Source organism: Somniosus microcephalus, chromosome 8, assembly GCF_052327205.1.
Source record: "Somniosus microcephalus isolate GS21.2 chromosome 8, FLI_Smic_1.0, whole genome shotgun sequence".
NCBI lineage: Eukaryota > Metazoa > Chordata > Chondrichthyes > Squaliformes > Somniosidae > Somniosus > Somniosus microcephalus.
Genome location: NC_140994.1, coordinates 191,824,417 through 191,851,220, shown reverse-complemented (window position 1 = coordinate 191,851,220; position 26,804 = coordinate 191,824,417). Strand labels below are relative to the sequence as shown.

The window sequence follows — 26,804 nt, the reverse complement described above, 5'->3', positions numbered from 1 at the left end:
AAAGTGCCATTCGGTTAATTGGTACAGAAAAATATAGAGCTCTGGTGACAGATTGACAGAAATCTGCCCCTTGGGATCCCCTAGGTTTCAGGGTTGGGGGGGTGGGGTCCGTTTGGAGACCCATACTTTAAAGGGGGTAATATCTGTTGTTTGGGAGAAGGGAAAGACCCAGATGAAGTCTACCGTGTTATTTCAGATTTCCGTTTTATCTTTATTGCTACACGGTCCACAAATCATGTACTTCACTTGTACTATGTGACTTTAAATGGAAGGGGAATGGACTTTTCAACAACTTTATTTTTCAGGGTGATGACAGATGCCCCTATAACAGACCTGCCCAGACGTCACATCTTTCCACTGCACTGTCATTCAGTGAAACTGAAACAGGAACAGAAACCCAGCCCTTCACTATTGGGTTAAAATACATTTGTGGATTTTATTTATATATCAGCACAAATGAAACAATTGTAGACACAAAGCCTCAGCATTCATGTCCCAGCAACTGAACCACGTTACCACTTGACATCTCTTGGTCAATCATTCTTGTTGCAGTAAATCAGCCAGTGCCAAAGGACTGCCCTCCCCTTGGTGTATGTGTAGAATCCGTGAGGATACAGTGGTCAGCAGAACTAGATTGGATTTTTTTTTTTTTTGCAAATCATAATTTTCTTGCAAGCCGGGTGGTGGGGGCTATTCACAAATAATGGCCGTCATTTTCTGGGGTCGGTGTGGGCGCAATTGGAGGTGGGTTGGGTTGGAAAGTTGAAATTTCTTGCAGCGGGTTGGGAACCCGCTGTCATCCTGCCCCCGCACACCTTTCCCTCAGGCGCGTCTGTCAGCGCGGCAGCGACCTGACTGGCAGAGGCGGGCGACCCAATTTAAATGATTATTAGCTTGTTCTCAGACCCTTAAGAGTCTTTTTAACTTTACCTTTCCAATTTCACTGGATACCCACGGGACTCACGCTGCTCGGGAGCCACGTCTGTCAACCTGAGGCGGGTGTTGGGTGGCCATTGGTCCAGCTGATTAGTTGACAGCGTCGAATGTAGTATAGTATATATGTAGTATAGCACCAGGCATGCATAAAAATGAGGTGCCAACCTGGGGAAGCTGCATGCTAAAAAAGCGGAAGCAGCATGCTATAGACAAGGCTAAGCGATCCCACAATCAACGGATCAGATCAAAGATCTGCAATCCTGCCACATCCAATCATGAATGGTGGTGGATCATTAAACAACTAACGGGAGGAGGAGGCTCCATGAATATCCCCATCCTCAATGATGGTGAAGCCCAGCACCTGTGTGCAAAAGACAAGGCTGAAGCGTTTGCAACCATCTTCAGCCAGAAGTGCCAAGTGGATGATCCTTATCGGCCTACTCCTGAGGTCCCCAGCCAGTCTTCAGCCAATTCGATTCACTCCACATGATATCAAGAAACGGCGGAGCGCACTGGATACAGCAAAGGCTATGGGCCCCGACAACATCCCGGCTATCGTGCTGAAGACTTGTGCTCCAGAACTAGCCGTGCCTCTAGCCAAGCTGTTCCAGTACAGCTACAACACTGGCATCTATCCGAGAATGTGGAAAACTGCCAGGTATGTCCTTTCCACAAAAAGCAGGATAAATCCAACCTGGCCAGTTACCGCCCCATCAGTCTACTCTCAATCCTCAGCAAAGTGATGGAAGGTGTAATTGACAGTGCTATCAAGAGGCACTTGCTCACCAAAAACCTGCTCACTGGTGCCCAGTTTGGGTTCCGCCACGATCACTCTGCTCCCGACCTCATTACAGCCTTGGTCCAAACATGGACAAAGGAGCTGAATTCAAGAGGTGAGGTGAGAGTGACTGCCCTTGACATCAAGGCAGCATTTGACCGAGTGCGGCATCAAGGAGCCCGAGTAAAACTGAAGTCAATGGGAATCAGAGGGAAAATGCTCCACTGGCTGGAGTCATACCTAGCACAAAGGAAGATGGTTGTGGTGGTTGAAGGTCAATCATCACAGCCCCAGGACATCGTTGCAGGAGTTCCTCAGGGCAGTGTCCTAGGCCCAACCATCTTCAGCTGCTTCATCAATGACCTTCCCTCCAACATAAGGTCAGAAATGGAGATGTTCAGTGATGGCTGTACAGTGTTCAGCGCCATTCACAACTCCTCAGATAATGAAGCAGTCCATGCCCGCATGTAACAAGACCTGGACGACATTCAGGCTTGGGCTGATAAGTGGCAGGTAACATTCGCGCCACAGAAGTGCCAGGCAATGACTATCTCCAACAAGCGAGAGTCTAACCACCTCCCCTTGACATTCAACAGCATTAACATCGCCGAATCATAAGAACATAAGAAATAGGAGCAGGAGTAGGCCAATCGGCCCCTCGAGCCTGCTCCGCCATTCAATAAGATCATGGCTGATCTGATCCTAACCGCCAATCTACTATCACAGAACCATCTCCTGAATCTAACAGAATTAGACACACGAAATAGGAGCAGGAGCAGGATCAGGCTACATGGCCCCTGGGCCCGCTCCGCTACCCACAGGGCCATGACCGATCCGAACCTAGACTCATGTCCAAATTCCTGCCCGCTCCCCGTAACCCTTAATTCCCTTTACTTCTAGGAAACTGTCTATTTCTGTTTTAAATTTATGTAATGATGTAGCTTCTACAGCTTTTTGGGGCAGCATATTCCATGGACCTACCACCCTCTGAGTGAAGTAGTTCCTCCTCATCTCAGTTTTGAAAGAGCAGCCCCTTGTTCTAAGACTATGCCCCCTAGTTCTAGTTTCACCCATCATCGGGAACATCCTCCCCGCATCCACCTGATCCAACCCCTTCACAATCTTATATGTTTCAATAAGATCGTCTCTCATTCTTCTGAACTCCAATGAGTAGAGTCCCAATCTACTCAACCTCTCCTCATATGTCCATCCCCTCATCCCCGGGATTAACCGAGTGCACCTTCTTTGTACTGACTCGAGAGCAAGTATGTCCTTTCTTAAGTATGGACACCAAAACTGTACGCAGTATTCCAGGTGCGGTCTCACCAATACCTTGTACAACTGAAGCAATACCTAGCAATGAAAGCCAACATTCCATTGGCTTTCTTAATCATTTGCTGCACCTGCATACTAACCTTTTGAGTTTCGTGCACCAGGACCCCCAGATCCCTTTGTACTTCAGTACTTTCCAGTTTCTTGCCATTAAGATAATAACTTGCTCTACGATTTTTCCTGCCAAAGTGCATAACCTCACACTTTCCAGTATTGTATTCCATCTGCCAAATCTCTGCCCACTTACTTAGCCTGTCTATGTCCCCTTGCAGGTTTTTTATGTCCTCCTCACTCACTACTTTCCCTCCCATCTTAGTATCATCTGCAAACTTTGATATGTTACACTCGGTCCCCTCCTCCAAATCGTTAATATAGATTGTAAAGAGTTGGGGACCCAGCACTGACCCCTGCGGGGGTCACCATTGACCAGAAACTTAACTGTGGCAACAAGAGCAGGTCAGAGGCTGGGGATTCTGCAGCGAGTGGCTCACCTCCTGACTCCCCAAAGCCCTACCACCATCTACAAGGCAAAAGTAAGGAGTGTGATGGAATACTCCCCACTTGCCTGGATGAGTGCAGCTCCAACAACACTCAAAAAGCTTGACACCATCTAGGACAAAGCAGCCCGGTTGATTGGCACCCCATCCAGAATCTTAAACATTTAGGGTTATAAATTGGGTAGCGCCCCCCCGCGGCCGATTTTCCGAGGTAGCGCCCCGAGAGGGAGGAGGGGCGCTACTGGAAGTGCCCCACGTCCCTCCACTATGGCACGTTGTGCCGCGGTACTGCAGGCCTTCCTCCCCTTATTAAAGGAGAGGAGCCTGGCGCAGCGCCTCCCGGCGCCCAGCTGGACCACCAGGGATCGGGAGTACCAGCAAACGAGAGCAGCCAGCACCCGTGGGGGGTGGTGGGGGGTGGGGGGTGTGGGGGGGGGGGGGGGGGGGGGTGGGGGGGGGGGTGGGTGGGGGGTGTGGGGGGGGGTGGGTGGGGGGTGTGGGGGGGGGGGGGGTGGGGTGGGGGGGGGGGGGTGGGTGGGGGGTGGGGGGGGGGGTGTGGGTGGGGGGGGGGGCTGCACGTGGGCTGGGGACAGCAACGGGGGCAGGTGCTGGCAGGCGGCCAGCAACAAAAATGGCCGCCCGCCACCTACTCTTTAACTAGCGCCGCCCCGACTGTAGGTAGGCCCCCCCCCGACCCCGGCGGACATAGCGGGAGGCGTTAGCGGCGCCGCGCCCAGGCGCTAGTTGATTTGCACCCTGTTAGCGCCCTCTTGGGGTACTAACGGGAGGCGCAAATCAACCGAATATAGCCCCCAATCTCCTTCCACCACCGGCGCAGTGTGTGCCATCTACAAGATACACTGCAGCAACTCGCCAAGGCTTCTTCGGCAGCACCTCCCAAACCTTCCACCTAGAAGGACAAGGGCAGCAGGCACATGGGAATACCACCACCTCCAAGTTCCCCTCCAAGTCACACACCATCCTGACTTAGAAGTATACCGCCGATCCTTCATCGTTGCTGGGTCAAAATCCTGGAACCCCCCCCCCCCCCCCTAAAAGCACTGTGGGAGTACCTTCACCACATGGACTGCAGCGGTTCAAGAAGGCAGCTCACCACCACCACCTTAAGGGCAATTAGGGATGGGCAATAAATGCTGGCTTTGCCAGCGACGCCCACATCCCATAAACAAATAAAAATAAAATAAAATAATATAAGCTCCCACCTGACAGCTGATCACTTTCCTCAGGCAGAAGCTGATGCTCACTGCATTGCCAGCACAGATTGAGATTTCTGCAGGCTGCAAGTCTTTCCAGCAAAGTCTCCATCCAGTGTCACCTCATTGGCAGAACCTCTCTCACCATTGACAGATTGCTTCTGTCATCTCTACTTACCTGCCATCTATTCCATCAGCATGGGTGCCGTTTATACTGTTTCACCTTGGCCCTCAGAATCTGACCACGATGAGCCCCAACACCAGCAGCACCAGGCACACCAGCAACAACACCATCCTTCTCTGCAATCACCTGATGCTGCACAGGACAGAGGGCATCGGCACCTGAGCACATTGCTGCCCGGGAGGCCAGGGATGGACTCATCATGGCCAGATTTACTTAACTTTACGCTGTACACCCGTATGGCTGCCGCATGATGCACCAGTCTGGCACCACCCCACACCAACACCATAAAGCATCCCTACAATGACCAAGCCATTCCTTTCACACTCACCGCCATTGCTGGAGCTGCAGTTGTGTCTCACCATTCACTGCAACTCACTCAGCCACTTCCAAAGGTGTACACAAATCTGTTCAAGACGGGAAAGTGTTGAAAATAAAGATTTTTATGTTTGACAGCACATTAACGGAAACTTTACATAAACATTGGATAAAACGCCCAAATGGTAACCCTTGTAAATCTTTCTCTTCCACATGCTTCTACGAGGTGCTACCCCTGTGGCTTCAGCAGAGGTAGAGGCAGGCTGCTCGCTTCCCTGCTGCCAAGGAGCTGGAGAGCACCTTGCTGCACATCAGTGGGGTCGCGAGGACCCACGTCTATGCTGACATCCCTCCTAGACAGGAGGTTCTATGAGCCTCTGCCATCTATTCTCCATAAATAGCCATCTATTCTCCATAGAGACCATGTGCTCCTGTGAGTGGCACATTAGCTGCTCCATGCAGGTGGCCATCCTATCCATGTTAGAGCCTACAGTTGCCATCGCCTGTGACACGGTGGTGCTCATGTTGGAGATGGACTCCTCCATTTTCCGAACATTTGCAGACATTGCGCTCGTAAAACCTGTCAGAGGCCCCTGTACTTCTTCCTGCACCTTCGGGATCGCCCACTTTCTGGATGGCACCCGAGGCTCAGCGTCTGCATGCAGCTGAGCAGAGCTGGGAGTGTCCTGCGCCCTCTGGTGAGGGCTCTCCACTGCTGTCTCTGTCTCTGTCTCCACCATCTGCTCTTGCTCACTTGTGAATTGTGAGACACCAGGTGACAACACTACTCTATGTTGCGTGGGACCCACCGAGGTGTGCGTATCTGCGCTGGTGTTGGGTGCGCTTATGTCTGGTGATGCTGCGCCCTCAGAGGCTGGAGGCTCCTCTGAGGAGTCGTCTTCCTCTTCCTCCTGGACAGTGGGGGTGGGGGCAGTGGCTCTTGATGAACCTGTGGGAGAGTAAAGAGATGAGTTAGATATGTCATATGAAGAATGGATACAGATAACATTATGCACGATGACCATTCAATGGCTGCTGACATCAGTCCCCATATGAGTGACTGATGTATGATATGTAATTCTGTCACCAGGGTGCTGAGATATCCCCCTCTCTCCGTCTCCCACCTCCAGCTGCTCGGCGACTCCAGATATTTCTAAAGCAGCCTCCTTTGCTGTTGTAAGGTTTGCAAATAATGGAGGGCCACTGCCGGTTCTCCCCCCTCCCACTTATTTTGGGCTCTCTTTTCCTGCAAGTAGGGAAATAAGAGAAGGTTGAGTGAGAGTGATGCAATGAGTGTAAGGAATGGTTGGGTTAGATCTTTAGAGGGAGACTATGATGGAGTGCGGTGCCAAAGCCAAGTGGCCTCCTTGTGTGTTGTTAGTTGGTATGATTGCATTAGGGTGAGGGTGAGTGTGAGGGGTGGCTAGTGAGATGGGGATGTGATAATGTAGGTAGAGAGAGAGGGATGGGTGGATGTGCAAGGTATGTTGGTGTGAGTAAGGATGTGCAGGAGTAGGGTTGGGAAGGCCGAATGATGGGGATGTGACGAGAGGCACAGCAGGATGAAGGTGAGTGTGGCTTTGCACTCATGTTTCCTGATCTAATGAGATCACTGAAACATTTGTGACACTGCACCCAGGTCCTCCTGACCACATCCCTGCTTGTGCCCTCCTCTGCAATGTGCAACCAGGCTGTGTTAATCTCCTGGGGAGGTCTCTTCCACCCATTGGAAGGGGAGAGGACCTCCCTGCGTGCTCTGACTCCCTCCACAAGCAAATGGGGGGAGTCATTGGAGAACCTGGGTGCAGCCCTCTGCCTCTGTGCAGTCATTTCCAGAGTGTATGCAGCACTCCAATGCTGTATGTAGTGCACTGAATGCACCATTTTAGATTAACCTTCAAATGTAATGTGGCCATGGCCCCTTTAAATATCCCTGCTGAAAACGTGTCATGGATGATGTCAGCAGACCGGCACCGTTTAATTGGGCCGGGTAATGCGCAGGGCGGGCTTAATAGGCCCTATTGACATAAAGTCGATTTGTGCGGTGGGATGGAGTCAGCAACGGGGTGGCGATCCGCCGTGGCCACTGGACCCGCCCAGGTAGGGAAAATTCCGACCAGTGTGTTCAAAATGAATAACTGGGTGGTTGGGATCCCAAAGAAAGGACCGGCCTCTTGTAATCTCAGAGTGTTTTAAATATTATAAAGTGTCCTTGTGACCCTAAACTCATTTTAATATAAAAATGGTTTATTCAGATAGGAACTAAACCAGTTTGAATTGGCACTGCGAGGCTGGGGCAGGTTAGCTCAGTTGGTTAGAGCGTGATGCTAATAACGCCAAGGCTGCGGACTGGATTCCTGTATGGGCCAATAAGATATTTAAAATAGGTAAATGAGCGAGGTATGACAGTTCAACTAAACATTTCTGAAAACGCCTCTTTTCTGAAAGTCATATGGGAAAGATGACCCTACTCTGTAATGTGCAGTGTAAAGCTGCTGCATGGGTTAATGCAGAGTTGAATAGTTGCACATACTTGAACAAGATAAAAATAAAAAAAACACTAATTGTTCTCATTGGTTAGGAGGTATGCAGGAAGCTACTGATTCGATGTGCTCTGTAAATGACTTGTTGGATCTGTCGCTGCTTCAGACGTGATTTGAATTGGCTGATTTAATATGTGCTTGTAACTTGGGAGGATATCAGTGAGCGCACCCAAGTGCAGGGCTTTGTGTTTACTATAAAGAACAGATCGAGGAACCAGGAACTTTCAGGAGCCGCCTCTATTTAACCTTACTGGTACAATGTTGCAGCAGCCCCTATTCTGAGCAATACTCTAGGGGACTGAGTGGAATTTGCACTGTTGATCTGCCACAGAGTGGACTCTGGATGATCAGCGTTGGCTGATAAAATGTAAGTATTGTAGTCAATTATACAAGAATGAATGTGAAATGCATTATAATTCCAAATATAAAGGAAACAATGTAAAACTCTTATAGCAAATATACAGGAAATAAAACACAAATTTACAGGAATAGTTAAAATACTATTTTTCCAAATATGCGGAAAGGGTTGTTGCCAAACTATTATAATTGCAAATAAAACAGGAAAGGATATAAAATACATTTATAATCACCAATATACAGACAGAAACATTAGGTGGGAATGGAATGGTATCGGTGATGTTATTTGGAAGTACAGGAGCGGAATGGTATTGGCTGTTTGGTTTTATTAGTGTTGTGGCATTGTTGCAGATATTTATCATATGATTTGTTTACCCTTTTCTTACACCGGCACATTTAAATGAGGTGAAACAGTTGAGTGGGGGTTGTGACTGTCCTGGTGGACTTGTCATTTGAATTGAAATACTTTTGCTGCACAAGCTGTCCCTTTAAATGCACTGTGTGCAGTCAGCAAGCCTTGTGGAACAAAGTCAGTGGGGGTTGGTCACGGGCAGAGTGCATTTGTCGACAGGCTGATATTGACGGGAGTGTAGATAAGCAGCAGCGATTGCATGTACTCGTTTTTACATTTCAGTGTTGTAACAATGTATCCCAATTCAAATTAAACAACAACAAAGCGGCTTCGGCTCCCGATCCTTCCAACTAAACTTCCCTGGCCTTTATTTTTGTTGTTGGTTGGATGGGGAGGGGGTTGTGGTTAATCTCTCTCGGAGTGGGTGCTTAAAACTTCATGTCAGCACGTGGGCTGGATCTTGAGTCCCCAGTTTGAGAATATGCACGGAGATGGTGCAGTCAGTTGGCTGCCTGAACTGTTCACAGTTATTTGCTGCTTACGATTCTATATTCCAGGAATACCTGGTGAATTGCTTGCTTAAGTGGTTGCTTAAACTGTTATTTTAAGGATATGGTACTCCTTTGTTGAAATTGCCCTTCGTATCAGAAGCAAACCACAGCGGGGAGAGAAAAACAAACACGCCAAATAGTATGCACATTTCAGCTGTTGCTGAATTTATTTTGGATGGAGCCAAGCCTAACTTTTTTTTTGTTTGGCGGGGTGGAGTAACAAAATAATCAGAAGTCTGTGTTGCGCCTCAGGCCGCGATCGACAGGTACAGCAGCTGCTCCTCGCTGACACTTCTCCCTCCTTCCAGCAGCCAATCTCAAAGGACGATCCCGAAAGAAGAAGAAACCGAGAGGCACAAAGGGCGACGAGAGCCCGTCGCGGGAGAACCGGCGGCCCAGCCAGTCGGATGCCAAGGAAGATAAGGTTTGTAATGGGTGGTCATTTGCAGTAAGGAGGCCCCGCTTTGGAGCATTTGCCCCCCAGGGCTTGATCAGTGATATTTTGTCTCGATTGCTAGATTAAAATCCCGACCCCACAAGCTGGCGGTCTCTGGTAATAGAAGCTCCATTATTTGTTTGTGATGAAACTGTTACCGCAGAATCTGATCATCCACAGATATCCTGTAGAATTCTGCATATTGGTTTCCTGGAGATTTAGCTGAACACTTTTTAGTGTAAATAAGTGTTCAGTTTGGTGCTGTCTGATTTCATGTCCATTATTTTTGACGTTGGATCTGCCATATTTCAAAAGACAACGTAATGGTGATAGCTGGGTCATTAGCTGGGTGTCTTGATAGGCAGTGAAACCAGTCACATAAAGAAAGAAACACTTCAATTTATACAGTGCCTTTCACAACCTCTGGTGCCCCAAAGCGCTTTACGTGAATAAAGTACGTTTAAAGTGTAGTCACTGCTGGAATGTAGGTCATTTGCACAGCCAGGTTGCACAAACAGCAATGTGATAATGGCTAGATAAACTATTTTAGTAATGTTGGTTGAGAGATAATTATTGGGCAGGAAGAACTCGACTGCCCTTCTTTGAAAATAGTGCCATCGGATCTTTTACGCTACCTGAGAGAGCAGACGGGGCCTCGGTTTAACGTCTCAGCCGAAAGACGCCACCCCACAGTGCAGCACTCCCTCAGCACTGCACTGGTGTGTCAGCCTAGATTTGGTGCTCAAGTCTCTCAATTGGGACTTAAACCTTCTGACTCAAGAGGCGAGAGTGCTACCACTGAGCCACGGCTGGTATGTTTAAGTCTCCTAACCAAGCTACAGAAAAATTGACATGGGTAGAATTTCTGTTTGCCAATATGGAGTTCATTCTCGTACATCGCAAGGACACGCCTTACCAAGAAATGTACAGAGAGAGTACTGTGGATAGGTGGTCTAGATTGACCAAAGGTCTTCTCCTGCCTGAAACTGTTGGTATGTTACTTGCTTAAGTTCATCAAGATTGCAGATTGGCAATTGCTAAAATTTAGAGAGCCTCCAGTGTGCATAGTGGTGTTGGTAGTGTTTTAACCACCAAAAATGAAGAAGTCTACCAGCACTGGCAAGTTTCCAGCTGCTTGCCCAGCCAGGACTACCCCAACCATTAGGGAAATGTCTTGCAAGGTTGTCTGGCGCCAAGTGGGAAGAATCGCAATTCCTGGTAACTGGTCTACCTCTCTTAGTCCCATTACTGAGGCAGGCTGCATCCATTCAATTATCAACAACAACAACTTGCATTTATATAGCGCCTTTAACATAGCAAACAAGGCGCTTAACAAGAGCGTTAGCAATTTAAAAAATTGACACCGGGTTACAGAAGGAGATATCAGATGCATGGTCCAAAAGCTTGGTCAAAGAGGTAGGTTTTAAGGAGCATCTTAAAGGAGCACAGAGATCGTGAAGGCTTGTAGGGCTGGGGGTGGTTACAGAGATAGGGAGGGGCGAGGTTATGGAGGGATTTGAAAACAAGGATGAGGATTTTAGAATTGAGGCGTTGTCGGACCGTGGGCCAGTGTAGGTCAGCGAGCACAGGGGTGATGGACGAATGAGACTTGATGTGAGTTAAGATACGGACAGCAGAGTTTTGGATGAGCTTACGTTTATGGAGGGTGGAAGATGTGAGGCTGGTCAGGAGAGCATTGGGATAGTCAAGTCTGGAGGTAACAAAGGCATGGATTAGGGTTCCAGCAGCGGATGAGCTGAGGCAGGTTTGGAATTGTGCGATGTTACAGAGGTGGAAGTAGGCAGTCTTGGTGATGGAGCAGATATCTGGTCGGAAGCTCATCTCATAGTCAAACACAACACCAAGGTTGCGAACGGTCAAGAGAGGTGGTGGTGAGGTGGAGCTGAGTGTCATCAACGTATTTGTGGAACCTGATGTGTTTTTGGATGATGTTGCCGAGGGGCAGCATGTAGATGAGAAATAGAAGGCGGCCAAGGTTGACCCTTGGACTCCAGAGGGAACGGTACCCTGTATTACTTTAAGCCTGCCTAGCTTGAGTTATTGGATTATCAAGTCTGTCACAGTGGGTTAGCTTGGTTTTGATCCTCTTTTAGAAGATGTGTCATCTTGGAACCACCTAAGGGACCTAGCTTTTACTCTTCTCTTCCCCCACAGGCCCAAGGAGGATAGTTAGTTTGTCATTTACTATACTGCCGAGTCATGCTTACACCTGCTAAAATAGATTTCTATTACAATATGGAATGAAAAGGCAGGCTGTGTTTGATCAGCCTGTGGCACATTCTGGAGGTGTGTTATAAAAGCATGGTTTTAAAGTCTCAATTTGCTGTCATGAATGAATGCCTGTGTGTAAAAAGGCTGTTTTAGGAAGTTTAAAAAAAATTAGTTTGAGATGTGGGCATCGCTGGCAAGGCCAGCATTTATTGCCTATCCCTTGAGAAGATGGTGGTGAACCGCCTTCTTGAACTGTTGCAGTCCATGTGGTGAAGGTACTCCCACAGTGCTGTTAGGGAGGGAGTTCCAGGATTTTTATCCAGCGACGATGAAGAATCGGCAATATACTTCTAAGTCAGGATGGTGTGTGACTTGGATGGGAACTTGGAGGTGATGGTGTTCCCATGCACCTGCTGCCCTCGTCCTTCTAGGTGGAAGAGGTCATGGGTTTGGAAGGTGCTGCCGAAGAAGCCTTGGCGAGTTGCTGCAGTGCATCTTGTAGAGTTAAGTGTTTGTTTCAGTGCTTACGTTTTGATTTTTGTGGTGGACCAGATTTTGTGCATCAATTTAATGAATGAGAAATTCTTCTTGGGAGTAGGATAAACTGGTTTGACTAGATAGCTCCATAGATCTAGTGTTGGTCTTGGCTGTGGAAGCACTCTCGTGTCTACATCAGAAGATCATGAGTTACAACCCACTCCAGGACTTAAGCACGTAATCTAGGCTGATACTCCGGTGCAGTATTGTGGGAGTATTGCATCGTCAGAGGTGACATCTTTCAGATGAGACATTAATCTGAGGCCCTGTTTGCCTGCTCAAGTGGATTTAAAATATCTCACGGCACTATTTGAAGGGCAGGGGAGCTCTCCTGGTGTATTAACCTAGATTTATTGCTCAACCAACACAATGGCCTGGATTTTGCGGTAGTAAGACAGCGAAGCGGTCAGCGTTCGCCATCATTACCCCTCTGAAACTGCGCAGATAAACTCATGTATCCTGAAGTTGCGGTCAGTCATTCCCTGCTCCGCCACAGGCTGCGCTGTGGAACTCCCCATAGCCGGCAATCAATGAAATCACTTGAACTGGCAAAAAATTCCCCTTTTCCACTCTGTTAAACACCCCATAAAAAGTTACGCCTTGTTAAAATAGGTCTAGCTAGGGTTTTAACAGCGTTTTGACTGCTGAACAACAGTTCTGGTCCTGGAAAATGAATTTTATATTTGCGGAATGTCAAATTTCTCCATTATAATAACAATTACTGGATTTTTAAAATACATTTTTTTTTAAAGTTTGTTCTTTCAGCTTCTACCTTAACCCCATGTGTATGTCCCAATCTTTATTTCGTTCGCTGTAAAATTTTTAGAAAGTGAATGATAATCAGTGTTTTTTGTTTCCTGGTTTGCTGTCTGTGAGAATTCTTCAATGTGATTGGCTGCTTAGCCAGCTTGATGATGTTGCTACTAATGTACGCTGAGGATTCCCTTTTGACAGTGCTATAATCAAATTAAGGTCGAGAAAGCGAAAGTTTTTCACCACAGAGATCACGAGATCTTTGTGGGCAGCTTTCTTCGAGTTCAGCGGCGATCACCGTCCCTTCACCATGACTGCAAACTCCGGGCCATTGTTTGCCTACAAAACAACAGTGACTTCACTTAAAGAGGAAACTTACCAATGCTGTAAGGCTCTTGGAATGTATAGATGCAAGTTTACTTTTGCTCCAAAATTCTTTGCATGTTTCAGCAGCAACTTGCACCTACATAGTCCCTTTAACATAGCAAAGCATCTTAAGGGGCTTCGCAGTCTTAAGGGGCTTCGCAGTTGGGCGTTGGATCTGAGTAGGAATAGCAGACGACTAGACATGGTGGCCAAAGATGCTGTCAAAGAGGTAGGTATTATGGGGAAATAGCAAATTAGATATTTACAGAGGGAATTCTAGAGTGTAGGAGCAAAATGGCTGAAGGCTCCATCATCGACAATAGGGAGGGAGGCTATCCATTAGACCATCTTTGGAAGGGTAGAGAATAGGGAGCCAGTGGAGGTCAGGGGATAGGATATGGATGGAGGTGTTCTGGATGAGCTGAATTTATGTAGGGTGGAGCTTGGAAAGCCAGCAAGATGTATTTTCAAAGTTGAATTTGGAAGTGACAAAGGTCAGAGTTTCAGCAGCAGTGGGATAGGGTAAAGGCAGAGATGGATGATATTTCAGACATGGAAATAGGTAGTCTTGATGGGCAGGTTGTGGAGTTTGAAGTTCTTGGCTCAGGGCTCAGCAGGACACCGAGGTTGCGTAGTCAGGTTGAGCTTAAGTACGTGTCTAGATAGGGGGATGGGATCAAGGTTTAGGGCACCGAGTTTCTGGAAAGTTTCTGTCTTGCTGATGTTGAGCTGGAAAAAATTTATGCATGATGATTATCGTTCCGAACTGATCTTACTGTAGCACGGGGATCAATTACCAGCATTACACATTGCGATGGGAGAGCTTCATTATCTTCTGAGTTAGCAACTGCACGTTGCCAGTTTTTGCTTTTGGGCAATGAATGGTCTACATTTTGGCACTACACTTTAAGTAAGGCACAATAGTGAGTGTATGACATTTTTATGCTGTGCTACTTGAACTGTGAAAAATTCTAGACTTTGCCATTCCATGTTTGAATTGTGTCTGGAGAGAGCATTTAGGGCTTAATAACATGAAGGTGAAGTCTTGGTGGGAGCGATTTGAGGTAATAATTGAGATTACCAAACAAGAAGCACACCGCACAGTATTAAAGCTTGGTGACAATACTGGCACTTACATGTTCATGGTTATACCAGTGGCCCCACTGCTGTACATCACTTGGAAAAGTCTGCGCAGAATGCCAGTATTGAATCTTCACATGCTCACTCTCTGACACCATTGCTGCCTGGAACGCAAATGGGGGGAAAAATTCAGTTGTTTGCGCCTCCCGTTAGCGCCTTAAGAGGGTGCCAAGTGGGGCGCAAAGCAACTAGCGCCCGGGCGCAGTGATGTTTACGCCGCTCGCAAAATTGACCAGACATTTTGCGGTGGCGCTAAACACTACCGCCACGATCTCCTGCGCCGGCAGATCGTGACGTCAGTCGAGTGCGCAATGCCCCATTAGCGCCCCGGACCGGATAATCAGTGGCGCCCCCTGCCTTACCGCCTGCCGCTAGCAACGACAGGTTGAGGGGAGCGTTATGCTGTCAGAAAGGGACTGGGGGAGCGCTATTTAAAGGCAACCACTTCCTGCCTTTTTTTGTCGGTGACATTTTTGCACCACACATTCTGAGAGAGAGAGAGAGAGAGAGACTTCTGGAGAGATTCAACGCTGTGTGAAGGAGTTTTTGGCACTGAGCAGCACTTTGCAGGTTGGTTTTGATTTGCCCTTGTATCGATTTAGAAGAGACTATGGGGGCTGCACTCTGAGCTCTTTCCCTGGTTCTCTCCATTGTTCTTTCCAGCAGATTTGATGTACAGGTCTCTCCAGGCTGAGATTCAGGCCGAGATTCAAGGCTGCAATGAGCAGGATGTGGATGGAGAGCAAGATCAACCCTCCCCTTTAAAATAAAAACAGAAAATGCAGGAGAAACTCAGCAGGTCAAGCAGCATCTGTGAAGAGAGAAAGAGAGTTAACGTTTCAGGTTGATGACCATTCGTCAGAACTCCCCTTTAAGAATTGGACGGTGCCAGTGTGTCTGTGTTCCATTGCTGACTGACATCGCATGAGCTTTGCCAGTGCTGTGAGGTAGCGCCTCACTCCTCAGCCTTACTGCCTTAAGAGAGGTGTGTAGCGCCTGATTTAGCGCTCCAAGCACCTCCAGGGGCGATAAAAGCCAAGTCTGCTGTCGGAGGCGATAATTAGCGCCAGGCGCTAAACTTTGCACACCGCTAATAATGGCGCCCCAAATGGGGCGATACCGAATTTTTCCCCCATGGTATTTTATAACAACTGTAGGTTATAGAGGTTGTCTCACTTAATCTAGGATACATTCCTCCTCCATGGGATCAATCTCACTCTTGTTTACCTAGGAGAAGGGAGTGGACATACGCTAGTTGGAGACTTGAGGCAAGGTGGGCAGTGGAGGTAAGGAGTGAATCGGAGGTCTGAGAAAGCGAGTGAGGTAGTGCTATATAGTGGCCATCAAAAGTTTTTTCTGGGTTAGTGAGGGGAGCACTCTTGCAACCCCTGCAGTAAACATGGACATTGGAGCAGGAAGGGCTTGGCTATGATGTCTCATGCAGTCAAATGGTCTTGTTGTAGTTACTGTAACTATCCCCCAAATATTAAATGTTGCATGATGCAAGAAGGTAAGTGACAATATTGAGCCTTGAGGGTTAATGGGAGGTTTTTGAATTATACAATTTACATTTCCTGTTGTTCCACATTGCTTAGGTAAATGTTTGTCATTCGGCCTTGTAAGAAAATAAGTGATTTGTTGTCTGTGGAACAGGCCAATCTTTGTTCCAAAACCTTTGCTGGGCAGGTTTGATAACCAGCTGCTTGTGAGTGCATAAATCTGATTTGGTCCGATTTGCCCTCCATTTCTTTTTCTCCTGTGCTGTGGAGAATCTCAGCACCTCCCCAAACATGACAGCTAAGATCAGGGCATCCTCCCTCTCCACTGTTGGTGTACCTTGTATTGCCTATGATGTTACTTTTCTGCAGGGTTGCATCCTCGTGCTGAAGCAGTGATTTTTTTTTTCTTTTTATTCAGTTTGAATAATGAAGATTTTAGTTGGGAAAGGAAAGGTAATCATTAAAACTGTCGCATGTACCTCCATGCGCCCATTTAGTCAAAGTTGAGATCTGAAGGGAGGACATCCTATAGATTTCCATGTAGAACTGAACAGTGGAAAAAAATACTGAGCCACCCCAATAATCGTCTCTAGTTCCATGTGTTGTCATGTAATTGAATGACTGACTGTGCAGTGACTTTATGAGCAATTAAGATCTTGTTTTGTACATTCCTTCAGATCCTGCATGTTGATTGACTTTTATAAATATTGCAGTCTGTTCTAGTTACACCACAAGTGCTTTGGATTTTGCTTCCTGCTAGGTTATTTCCATAGAACAGTTGCATATCATTTGTCATAAATTTTCAAAACTTGTCTGAAATAACCTGTGCAGAATCAGTGTCCCTTCTTCATTCTCCTCTTAACAGGAGGCCAGCTGGATAGACTATATAAACTCAACAGATACCAGTAGTAAGACCACTGAGTAGGTTTACATGGACCTGTTCCCCTGCCAGAATATAGATTATCAACTCTACACCACAATGGCCTTTTTCCTAAGCGAGTTGCCCTGTAGTTAGGTAAGTCCTGCTGTGAGGTATTCCACTTCTGACTGGTATATTCCAGACTGCAACACCCTCTTCTGTTACCAGGGCATTCTTGTCACAGGATGGTTCTGTCTTTTATTCTTGAATTTTAATTAAACTCTTTTTTTTCCTTCCAGGACAAAGTTGAATCAGAAAGTATGGCAGCTGGAAATGCACAAGTGAATCAACCAGCCAATCCAAGCGAACTTCTTTCTGCAGAGCAAAACTTCCTGAAGGCTTTGCATAATTTCATGTGTGACCGCAACACTCCCATCGCCAGAATACCTCACCTGGGCTTCAAGAAAAGTAAGAAAGGAGGCTGTAAATTCAAGCGTATTTAGTTTAGCAGATGTATCAAGAAATGAGTTGACTGGGATCCAACTTCATTAAGAGCAAATTTTTTTTGTGTGCGAGTGTAGCACTCCACCATTCGATTTTCTCTACCACGCCGCCATTTTGCTCTTACACTGCTATATGCCACCCTTGACCCAAGAGGTGACCAGCTATTCTGGTCCATAGCACATAATTATGCTGATTTGGTCATTAGGTGTGTCTTGGAACTAATTCTACCATTGAATTTTATTGCCTTCTTCCTGGGGAAATGCCTGGCCTCTTATGAATAGAACAAGTGATTCGGTGTGATGAACATCATAGGGCAGTCACAGGACAAATGGCTAAAATGTTGGACAGTTGCAGGAGATAGTTCTTTTTTGGCACCACTAGTCAGTTTTTCCCCTCACTGGCACTTTCAATTTTAATTTGCTGCATGTTTTAAAGTGTAGGGGGTAGATTTTCCCGAACCTGTCGGGAAGAAGGCGGCACTTCCCCTTTCGGGTTTTTGACCCGCCTACTTCGATGTCTGGCCAGTCGCGCGATTTTCCCTGGATTGACCTTGTTGAGCCCGCCCAGCGGGCTCAGCAGGCCAATTAAGGGCCACCCGGCAACAGGTGACGTCACAGACTGCAATTTCATCTGTCAAGAGTTTTTGACAGATGAAATATCAGTGTTTCGCAGCTGTTTGAAGCTGTGAAACACTGACACTCTGAGTTCTAACATGAGTCCTTCTGCACAGACTCAGTTAGAACTCTCACCAGCACTCAAAGCTGAAGGCTGTCACTTTTGACAGATCGCAGCCATTCCGCTTTCAGTTCCGGCTGAGTGATGCGCTCCCGACGGCTACAGGAAGAAAGGCTGTGAAGGTAAGTACAGGTAAGTAAAAGTTCTTTACACACTTTAGACACACCAAACACACTTACCCTTACACTCATGCACCCATCACTCACCTGAGCACTGACATCGCGACCCCTCCAACTCCTTCAACCCGACGGCCCGCCTGCTCTAACCTGGCGTGGTTTGGAGCCGTCGGTAATCCCACACGAAACCCCTCAAAATAGGGATTAGGCTAAAAACTGCCTGTTAACTACCTGTTAACAGGCAGTTAATTGGCACTAATCCCTTCCCGCCTGGTTTCGGCGGGTCCCAGTGTGGGGTGGGTATCCGCCGCCCCTGAAACTTACGTGGGGCGGGGTTTTGGGCGGGATGGCGTCGGGACCCCCAAATTCAGGATTCCCCCCCAACACGCCTGAAACCCCGCCTAACGGCTCCACGAAAATCTAGCCCTAGGTGTTCTGCTTCTCTCAGTGCACTTAAAAGTGAATTCATTTTCCAGGTGATCACTGCAACAACTAAGTTGGCACTTGTTCAGCTGTACTCAGTGGTAATGTTTAAAATTAAGAGTCTAAGTGAATGCCGATGCTCAGAGCAGAGCTCAGCATATATTGGCCTGGAATTTGTGGTGGATAATATCAGTGAACGAACAGAATCCTAACACTGAAATCCTGAAGTTGCAGTCAGTCATTTTCACTGGTCGCCACAGAGATTGCAAGATCTTTGTGGGAAGCTTACTTTGCTGCTGACCGCAAATTACGGGCCATAGAGCCTGTAAGCCCAACTGGTTACTAAAACAAGTGCTTGTACATGTTGCGTTCAGTGGCACCTCATTGATTCTAAACAGTGCTGGTAAATGAAGTAGATCAGTGTGTTACAGTAACCAAGTAGAAACATCTTTCACCCTTGGATAGACAGAGAGGCAGACACTGGCACTTTAAAACATATTACTGATTAAAATTAAAGTGCAGGTGAATGAAAAGACTGAAAGGGAAAGTTACACTCTATGGTGCAAATCACAGGATGATGCATCATGACAAAATAATTGCATTACTTTTGACTGATTTGCAACATTAAAAGGTACAGGCATCCGGCCAAAAGTGGCTAAAAAGATGATTCTGTTGAAAAAAGAACTACTTGGATTTAATTATTTTTATGGACTGAGTAAATTTATCATTATATACATGAACTGGATATATATCATGGGCTTTCTCCAAACTGTCTCACCAGGCAGCTACATTCATTTCCCCAGTTTGACGGGGGCTACTCTTTTGAGAGACTGTCCACTTCTACCCTATTTTGGGCTTTAATGAACGTTTACATACGAGTCTAAAGGGTGTGACAACCACCCCAGTTTCTTTATTTGGAGAAGGCAGTCCATCATGAAGCGTCACCTGATCATAATCGAGACCTGACCAAACCACAGATAGGGGGCACTGAGCAGCAATGGGTTAAATAGTACCAGTGCTAGAAAAAAAACTAAGGAAATGTCAGATGCCCTGCCTGTTACACTAAAATCTAATTCTAAAAACTCATTGTATGAAGCCAGCACCTATAGGATCTGCATGTTATATGGTCGCCATAACACATCTGCTCCCTCCCCCTTCCAACTTTGATTCAAACTTTGGCTGGAGTAGCTCCCTGTAGGTTTTAGGAGCAGTGATGAGCATTCTTATTTTATGTACTACAGGAATGCCTAATGAGGAATTTTATATCCTTGTACAAATCTTAAGTCTGCTCTAGATATTTTCTTGGGTTCAGCATTACTGGTTTCCCATAAGTGGCATTCACATCACTTAAGATTGGGATTTTGCCCGTACTGCCATACCATTGTTATACCATAGCGTGACCTGGGGGTGTAACCACCTTGTTATATGATCTGCTAACCATAAACTTGTCCTCCAATCTTCCTAGGGCTGGATTAATTAACACTTTAGCGAGACAAAGCCCCATACGAATTGTTTTGAGCTGCTTTATTTTACAGTCCTAAATGAACATACCGCAAATCAGTTATAACAAATCTCACCTTAATTTATCATTTCAGTGTGTTTTCATAAAAAAGAAGAAAATAAACCACACCACACCAGCCCTGTTAATTGGTTAAGTAATACTTTCTTACAGCCAGTCCTATCACTTAATTGGACCACGGTTTGCTCTGTGCTTGGTTTGCTCTTTTATTTCTTATGATAAGCTGGCCTAGGCCTTACCTAAGTAGAACTTACCCACTAACACAGAACATGTGTTCCCTAGTTCTGTTGTTTCCTCTATGGACAGGAAGATGAAGACTTGACCTCTCGCCCCTCCAGGCACAGGGGCTGACCAGTAGAGCTGCCAATTAAACTGGCCTGCATCCTGGATGGAGGTCCCTGGCAACTAACTAAAAAGAAAGAAAGACTTGCATTTATATAGCGCATTTCACGACCACTGGACATCTCAAAGCGTTTTACAGCCAATGAAGTACTTTTGAAGTGGAGTCACTGTTGTACTGTGGGAAACGCAGCAGCCAATTTGCGCACAGCAAGGTCCCACAAACAGCAATATGATAATGACCAGATAATCTGTTTTTGTTATGTTGGTTGAGGGATAAGTATTGGCCAGGACACCAGGGATAACTCCCCTGCTCTTTGAAATAGTGCTGTGGGATCTTTTACGTCCACCTGAGAGAGCAGACGGGGCCTCGGTTTAACGTCTCATCCGAAAGACGGCACCTCCGACAGTGCAGTACCCCCTCAGCACTGCACTGGAGTGTCAGCCTAGCTTTATGTGCTCAAGTCCCTGGAGTGGGACTTGAACCCACAATCTTCTGACTCAGAGGCGAGTGTGCTACCAACTGAGCCACAGCTGACACTACTGCTGTTTCCAAAATGAACAGGGCTATCCCAGCTCAGTGAGCCTAAAGAATTCACAGGAAGAGCTTAAAGACCCTCATTTATTGATGACAAGACAGGTGGCATTCTGCAGAGTAAGCTGTCTGGCATTAAAATACATCTCTTGTGCTTTGTGATGCAGAGGGTTTTTTTTCAAACCCTTCCCAGTACTGTACAAGGTCATGTAGTGATCAGGTGTTGGGAGCCTAGCTGATTTTTTTTTCTCCCTTACCCATGGACACTGAGGCAAAGAGGGTAATTTTCACTTTGGATGCGGCTAGAAAACTGGTTGTTGTGGATTGGCTGTCCACTGAGTTCAGTCGAAAGGTAAATCAGACGGGGTGTTTAATGGCCGGGCAACCTGCTACCGCCAAATTTCTGCCTGTGCCCAAAGTGAAAATTACTCTCAAAGTGCAACTCCCCTACTACCGTGGCTGAGATCAACTACCTCAACTCAGGCCAGCCATTATCGTATCTGCATGGTTAATACATGGATTTTTGTATTAAAATCCCTGAGTGTAACTGTAGGCATTGCAAAGTGACAATGAACATACTACAGGAGCCTGCAAGAACTCAAAGATTGCAGCTTCTTCCTGGAGATGGGGCACACAATCTGTTTGTTTCCTGTGTCTTGGATACTGCAGGTTTCATCAGCCTATTACCAAGCTCATAACCTTTGACTTAATGCACGTTTGTTTAGATTAATAGTTAAACCTTATTGTAACCTTTGAACGTAAATGGTCTTGGTGTGCTTTTCAAAAAGCACTGTAGAAAGCAATATCGTCTAAAAAGGGCTAACGAATCCCAGTGATCTGGTTCATCAGTAACAAACTTCTGCAGCATAATTTTTGAAGATTTATTAAATAGCTTCACGAATCCAAGCTCGGGGATAGTACCACATGGTTTATATCACCTTGGACTCCCAATAAAACCGTATTGTGCAGTTCCTTCAACAATTGGGAAATAAAACGTTTTGTAATCTCCTTAGTATGTAGTTCATTAGCCTCTGAAATGTGGCTGAGACCCATGGAAAACAAAGGGCATTACTGTAAACTGATAAAGACCGACTAATGTAGGAAAGAGTCTCTGCTGTGAGTAACCCTTACACAAAAACAAATGATCCACAGTACTTGGAAGCAGCGTTTTCTCCTTAACTGACCAAATTCATAAACTCCATCCAAAAGTTGCATCAGTAAGTCCATTGGAATGAGACTTGTCTTATTTGTTATTTTCCACTGACCTTCTGAGAGCGGTTTGCAAAATTCACCATTTCCTCATCAATGTAAAGGGGAACTGAATCTTTGTGGAATTCTTCTCAGTGGTCCTTTCTCTCTCTGAAAGTAGCCTGACAATGGGATGCCGTGGGTCAGTGTCATTGGTGAATGCCTCAGAATTTCAGCAATTGTCCAACTTTATTTTTATTCTAGGGATTCGGATAAATCCATACGCAATACACGATTACAAATCTCAATGTTTTACTCTTAACTTTCCCAGTTCTATGGTAATGCTACTAATACATAAAACTTAGAGTAATATGGGATTAAATTATTGTTATTGGTCTGGAATAGCACAGTGTGAGTAGGTACCCATGGGGTGCTATTACCTCCATCTATCTGTTTGGTGGTACTTTTAATGCTTTGTTCTTTCCTGAATTTAAGCTATGGGGTGACCAAAGTAGTGTCCAGTGAAAATATTTCCCCTGGTTCAAGTTCCTTTTCATTATTTGCCTTCACTCAGATAGTAACCAAACTGACTTGAATTCTCTGGGGTAACATCCTTTAACATGTAGAGCTCAAATCCCAGGACTACCTCTCTGAGCAAGCTGGCCACTACTTCAACTATAAGTAAATACGTCTGACCCTCTACTAAGCCGAACATAAATAGAGGAAGGTTTAACATCTCCATGTACACAATGTATTTGGACTTCTTGATCATAGTCCGTGTACTTGGTTAATAAATGTTGGGCCTGCATAGGTTTTGACAGCTCCCTGAACTAATAAATGCTTGTACTTGTTTCTCTCCCCTCCCAAACTCACTGCAGTAGTCAGCAACTCAGCAGTCCTAGGTAAATTATTCTTGTGGGCAGTGGTTGAAGTGGCGTGGAACATTCTGGAATTGTGTTCATTCTTCAGCAAAAGTGGCCTTGTGGAACATAGTACAAGATGTATTGGATGGTTTTGTGCATTTGGATTAATGTGCCCTGGCTGGTATTTTGCCCATCCGTTACTGTATCCTTTATTCCAAAGTGTCTCCTTGGTTAGTCAGGGTATCTAAGAGCTGTAATAGCTTCATGTTTTTCTCCAGATTTGCATCTTGGCTTTACCCGGAAAAGCTGTTTGATCTGTTCCCCTTTCTGGTCCAAATTATTTCCCTCAGGTTACAATTTACTTCTGGTAAAAATGTTAGTTTTTATGTGAGGGTGCTGTGGACTTTACTTCACCTTGCCGTACAGGCAGCAAAACTCTGAGGGTAAACCTCTTAATCAATCTTGCAATGAGCAAGAGTAGAGCATTTTTAACTTCCAGTAGTCCTTGGCTTGTTCAGTACCTACGATTGTAAATAATACCTCAGTTCTGCCAATAAACAATGGATACCAGATAGGTTGTCCAATTCCACAGGTGGCCATTGAGTTGTTCAAATAAAGTTGCAAATTGATCCAATTGCTCTCCAGGTTTTCAGTTGGGTTTTGGGCTTAGATTGCATTGTCTCTGTCATCTGTGGGAGCAGTTGAACTGCTCCAGTGATCTGCATCCATCTCTCCTGCTCTACCCTGTCTATGCCATGCTCATTCTAGACTCTTGTGAAAAACGTTTCCTTGAGGTCTGCCAGAATTCCACTGATTCATCTTTATCAGTTGCTTCAGAGACAACTATAGCAGCTGCTTCAGCATCATTACTGGTCATCTTCCAGAACTCGATAGACTCTGGAACAGTACCCATGGATTGGAGGGTAGCTAATGTTACCCCACTATTCAAAAAAGGTGGTCGAGAAAAAGCGGGGAATTGTAGACCGGTAAGCCTGACATCGGTAGTGGGGAAAATGCTAGAATCTATTATAAAAGATGTAATAGCAGAGCACTTGGTAAGCAGTGACAGGATCGGACAAAGTCAACATGGATTTACAAAAGGTAAATCATGCTTGACTAATCTACTGGAATTTTTTGAGGATGTAACTGGTAAAATAGATAAGGGAGAACCAGTGGATGTGGTGTATTTGGACTTTCAGAAGGCTTTCGATAAGGTCCCACATAAGAGATTAGCATGCAAAATTAAGGCACATGGGATTGGGGGCAAGGTATTGACTTGGATAGAGAACTGGTTGGCGGACAGAAAGCAAAGAGTTGGAATAAACGGGTCATTTTCCGAGTGGCAGGCAGTGACTAGTGGGGTACCGCAAGGATCGGTCCTAGGACCCCAGCTGTTCACAATATATATTAATGATCTGGACGAGGGAATTGGATGTAATATCTCCAAATTTGCAGACGACACAAAGCTGGGTGGGAGGGTAAGCTGTGAGGAGGATGTCGTGAAACTCCAGTACGACCTGGACAGATTGGGTGATTGGGCAGAAACATGGCAAATGCACTATAATGTGGATAAATGTGAGGTTATCCACTTTGGTGGCAAAAACAGGAAGGCAGATTATTATTTGAATGGCAATAGATTGGGAGAAGGGGAAGTGCAAAGAGACCTGGGTGTTCTTGTGCACCAGTCGCTGAAGGTAAGCATGCAGGTGCAGCAGGCGGTTAAGAAGGCAAATGGTATGTTGGCCTTCGTAGCAAGAGGGTTCGAGTACAGGAACAAGGATGTCTTGCTACAGTTGTACAGGGCCTTGGTGAGACCGCACCTTGAGTACTGTGTGCAGTTTTGGTCGCCTTACCTGAGGAAGGACGTTCTTGCCATGGAAGGAGTGCAGCGAAGATTCACCAGGCTGATACCTGGGATGGCAGGAATGACATATGAGGAAAGATTGTGTCGATTGGGCTTATACTCACTGGAGTTTAGAAGAATGAGAGGGGATCTCATTGAAACTTATAAAATTCTGTCAGGCCTGGACAGACTAGATGCAGGAAGGATGTTTCTGATGGCCGGGGAGTCCAGAACCAGGGGTCATAGTCTAAGGATAAGGGGTAAGCCATTTAGGACTGAAATGAGGAGGAATTTCTTCACCCAGAGAGTGGTGAACCTGTGGAATTCTCTGCCACAGAGGGCAGTGGAGGCCAGTTCATTAAATATATTCAAAAAAGAGTTGGATATATTTCTTACGGCTAAAGGGATCAAGGGATATGGGGAGAAGGCAGGGACAGGGTACTGAATTTGGATGATCAGCCATGATCTCATTGAATGGCGGAGCAGGCTCGAAGGGCCGAATGGCCTACTCCTGCTCCTATCTTCTATGTTTCTATCATTCCTTTTTATCAGCATACTGGAGACGTGGGTCAGGAATTTAATTGAGTCCCAGTGTCCGAGGAGATAGAGGCACATCCCACTTCTGATACAGTACCAGGATGTGACTACCTCACCTGGCAGCATGCTTGGGTACAAACTGACACCACTACAAAGTTAAAAGTGGATGGAAATTGTCTTTCTTAAAAGGTTTTTCTTTAGGGGGAGGAGAGGGGAAGAAAATATTATATCTTGCACTTTAAGATGCTGGGCAAGATGATTAAAAAATTAGCAAGAAATCCATTTGATTGTAAAGTGATGTAAACACAGGAATAACGCATAACAGTACTGTAATGATTGCTTTAGCTCATTCCTCACTGCGTTAGCTCATTAGCACATGGTTGTTATAATGTTGCTTTCCATAGCCTGGTTCGGTCTAGCCATTTAAGAATGGATGGGACAGAATTAGGTCACTTGATCCATTGAACCTGCTCCGTCATTTTTGTTAGCTATGCCAGCTCTTTTTAATCCCAATTGCTTGCTGTTTCTCTATATCTCTCTTTATGCTTACTTTATAAGTAAGTATCTATCTCCCTTTTAAATACCTCAATTGACTTTGCGTCTATGGGGTAGTGTGTTCCACGTTTTCACAACCCTTTTATCACAGAAATCACAGAAACCCCACAGTGCAGGTAGAGGCCATTTCGGCCCATCGAGCCTGCACCGACACATATCCCACCTGATCCCCATAACCCCTACACCAACCCCACCCTATCCCTGTAACCCCACATATTTAATCCCCCTAACACTAAGGGTCAATTTATCATAGCCAATCATCCTAACCTGCACATCTTTGGACTGTGGGAGGAAACCGGAGCACCCGGAGGAAACCCACGCAAACACGGGGAGAATGTGCAAACTCCACACAGACAGTCACCCGAGGCTGGATTTGAACCCGGGTCCCTGGCGCTGTGAGGCAACAGTGCTAACTACTATGCCACCGTAGAAACAGGAGTAGGCCATTCAGCCCCTCGTGCCTGTTCCACCATTCAATGAGATCATGGCTGATCTGCATCCTAACTCCATTTACCCGCCTTGACTCCATATCCCGTAATACCCTTGGCTAACAAATCTTACTGGTCTCCGAGTTCAAATTATTAATTGAGATAGTATCTACTGCTTTTTGTGGAAGAGAGTTCCACACTTCTACCACCTTTTGTGTAAAGAAGTGTTCCCTAACGTCCCTCCTGAATGGCCTGCCTCTGATTTTAAGGTTATGTCCCCTTGTCCTAGACTCCTGCACCAGTGGAAAAAGTTTCTCTCTATCTACCCTATCCATTCC

General features: G+C 46.1%; 1 protein-coding gene across 2 annotated transcripts in view; it reads left to right on the top strand.

Moving 5' to 3' along the window:
- LOC147113980 (uncharacterized) overlaps positions 1 to 26,804 on the top strand; it is a 99,986-nt gene that overhangs the window by 44,700 nt on the left and 28,482 nt on the right. The window contains exons 4-5 of one of the 2 annotated variants that reach the window (XM_085995448.1): positions 9,371 to 9,483; positions 17,181 to 17,349. In XM_085995448.1, coding sequence (XP_085851574.1) covers positions 9,371 to 9,483; positions 17,181 to 17,349 — 282 coding nt within the window. Of the gene's footprint in view, positions 1 to 9,367; positions 9,484 to 17,180; positions 17,350 to 26,804 lie in introns of both variants that reach the window. The other variant, XM_085995447.1, reaches the window with a different exon arrangement.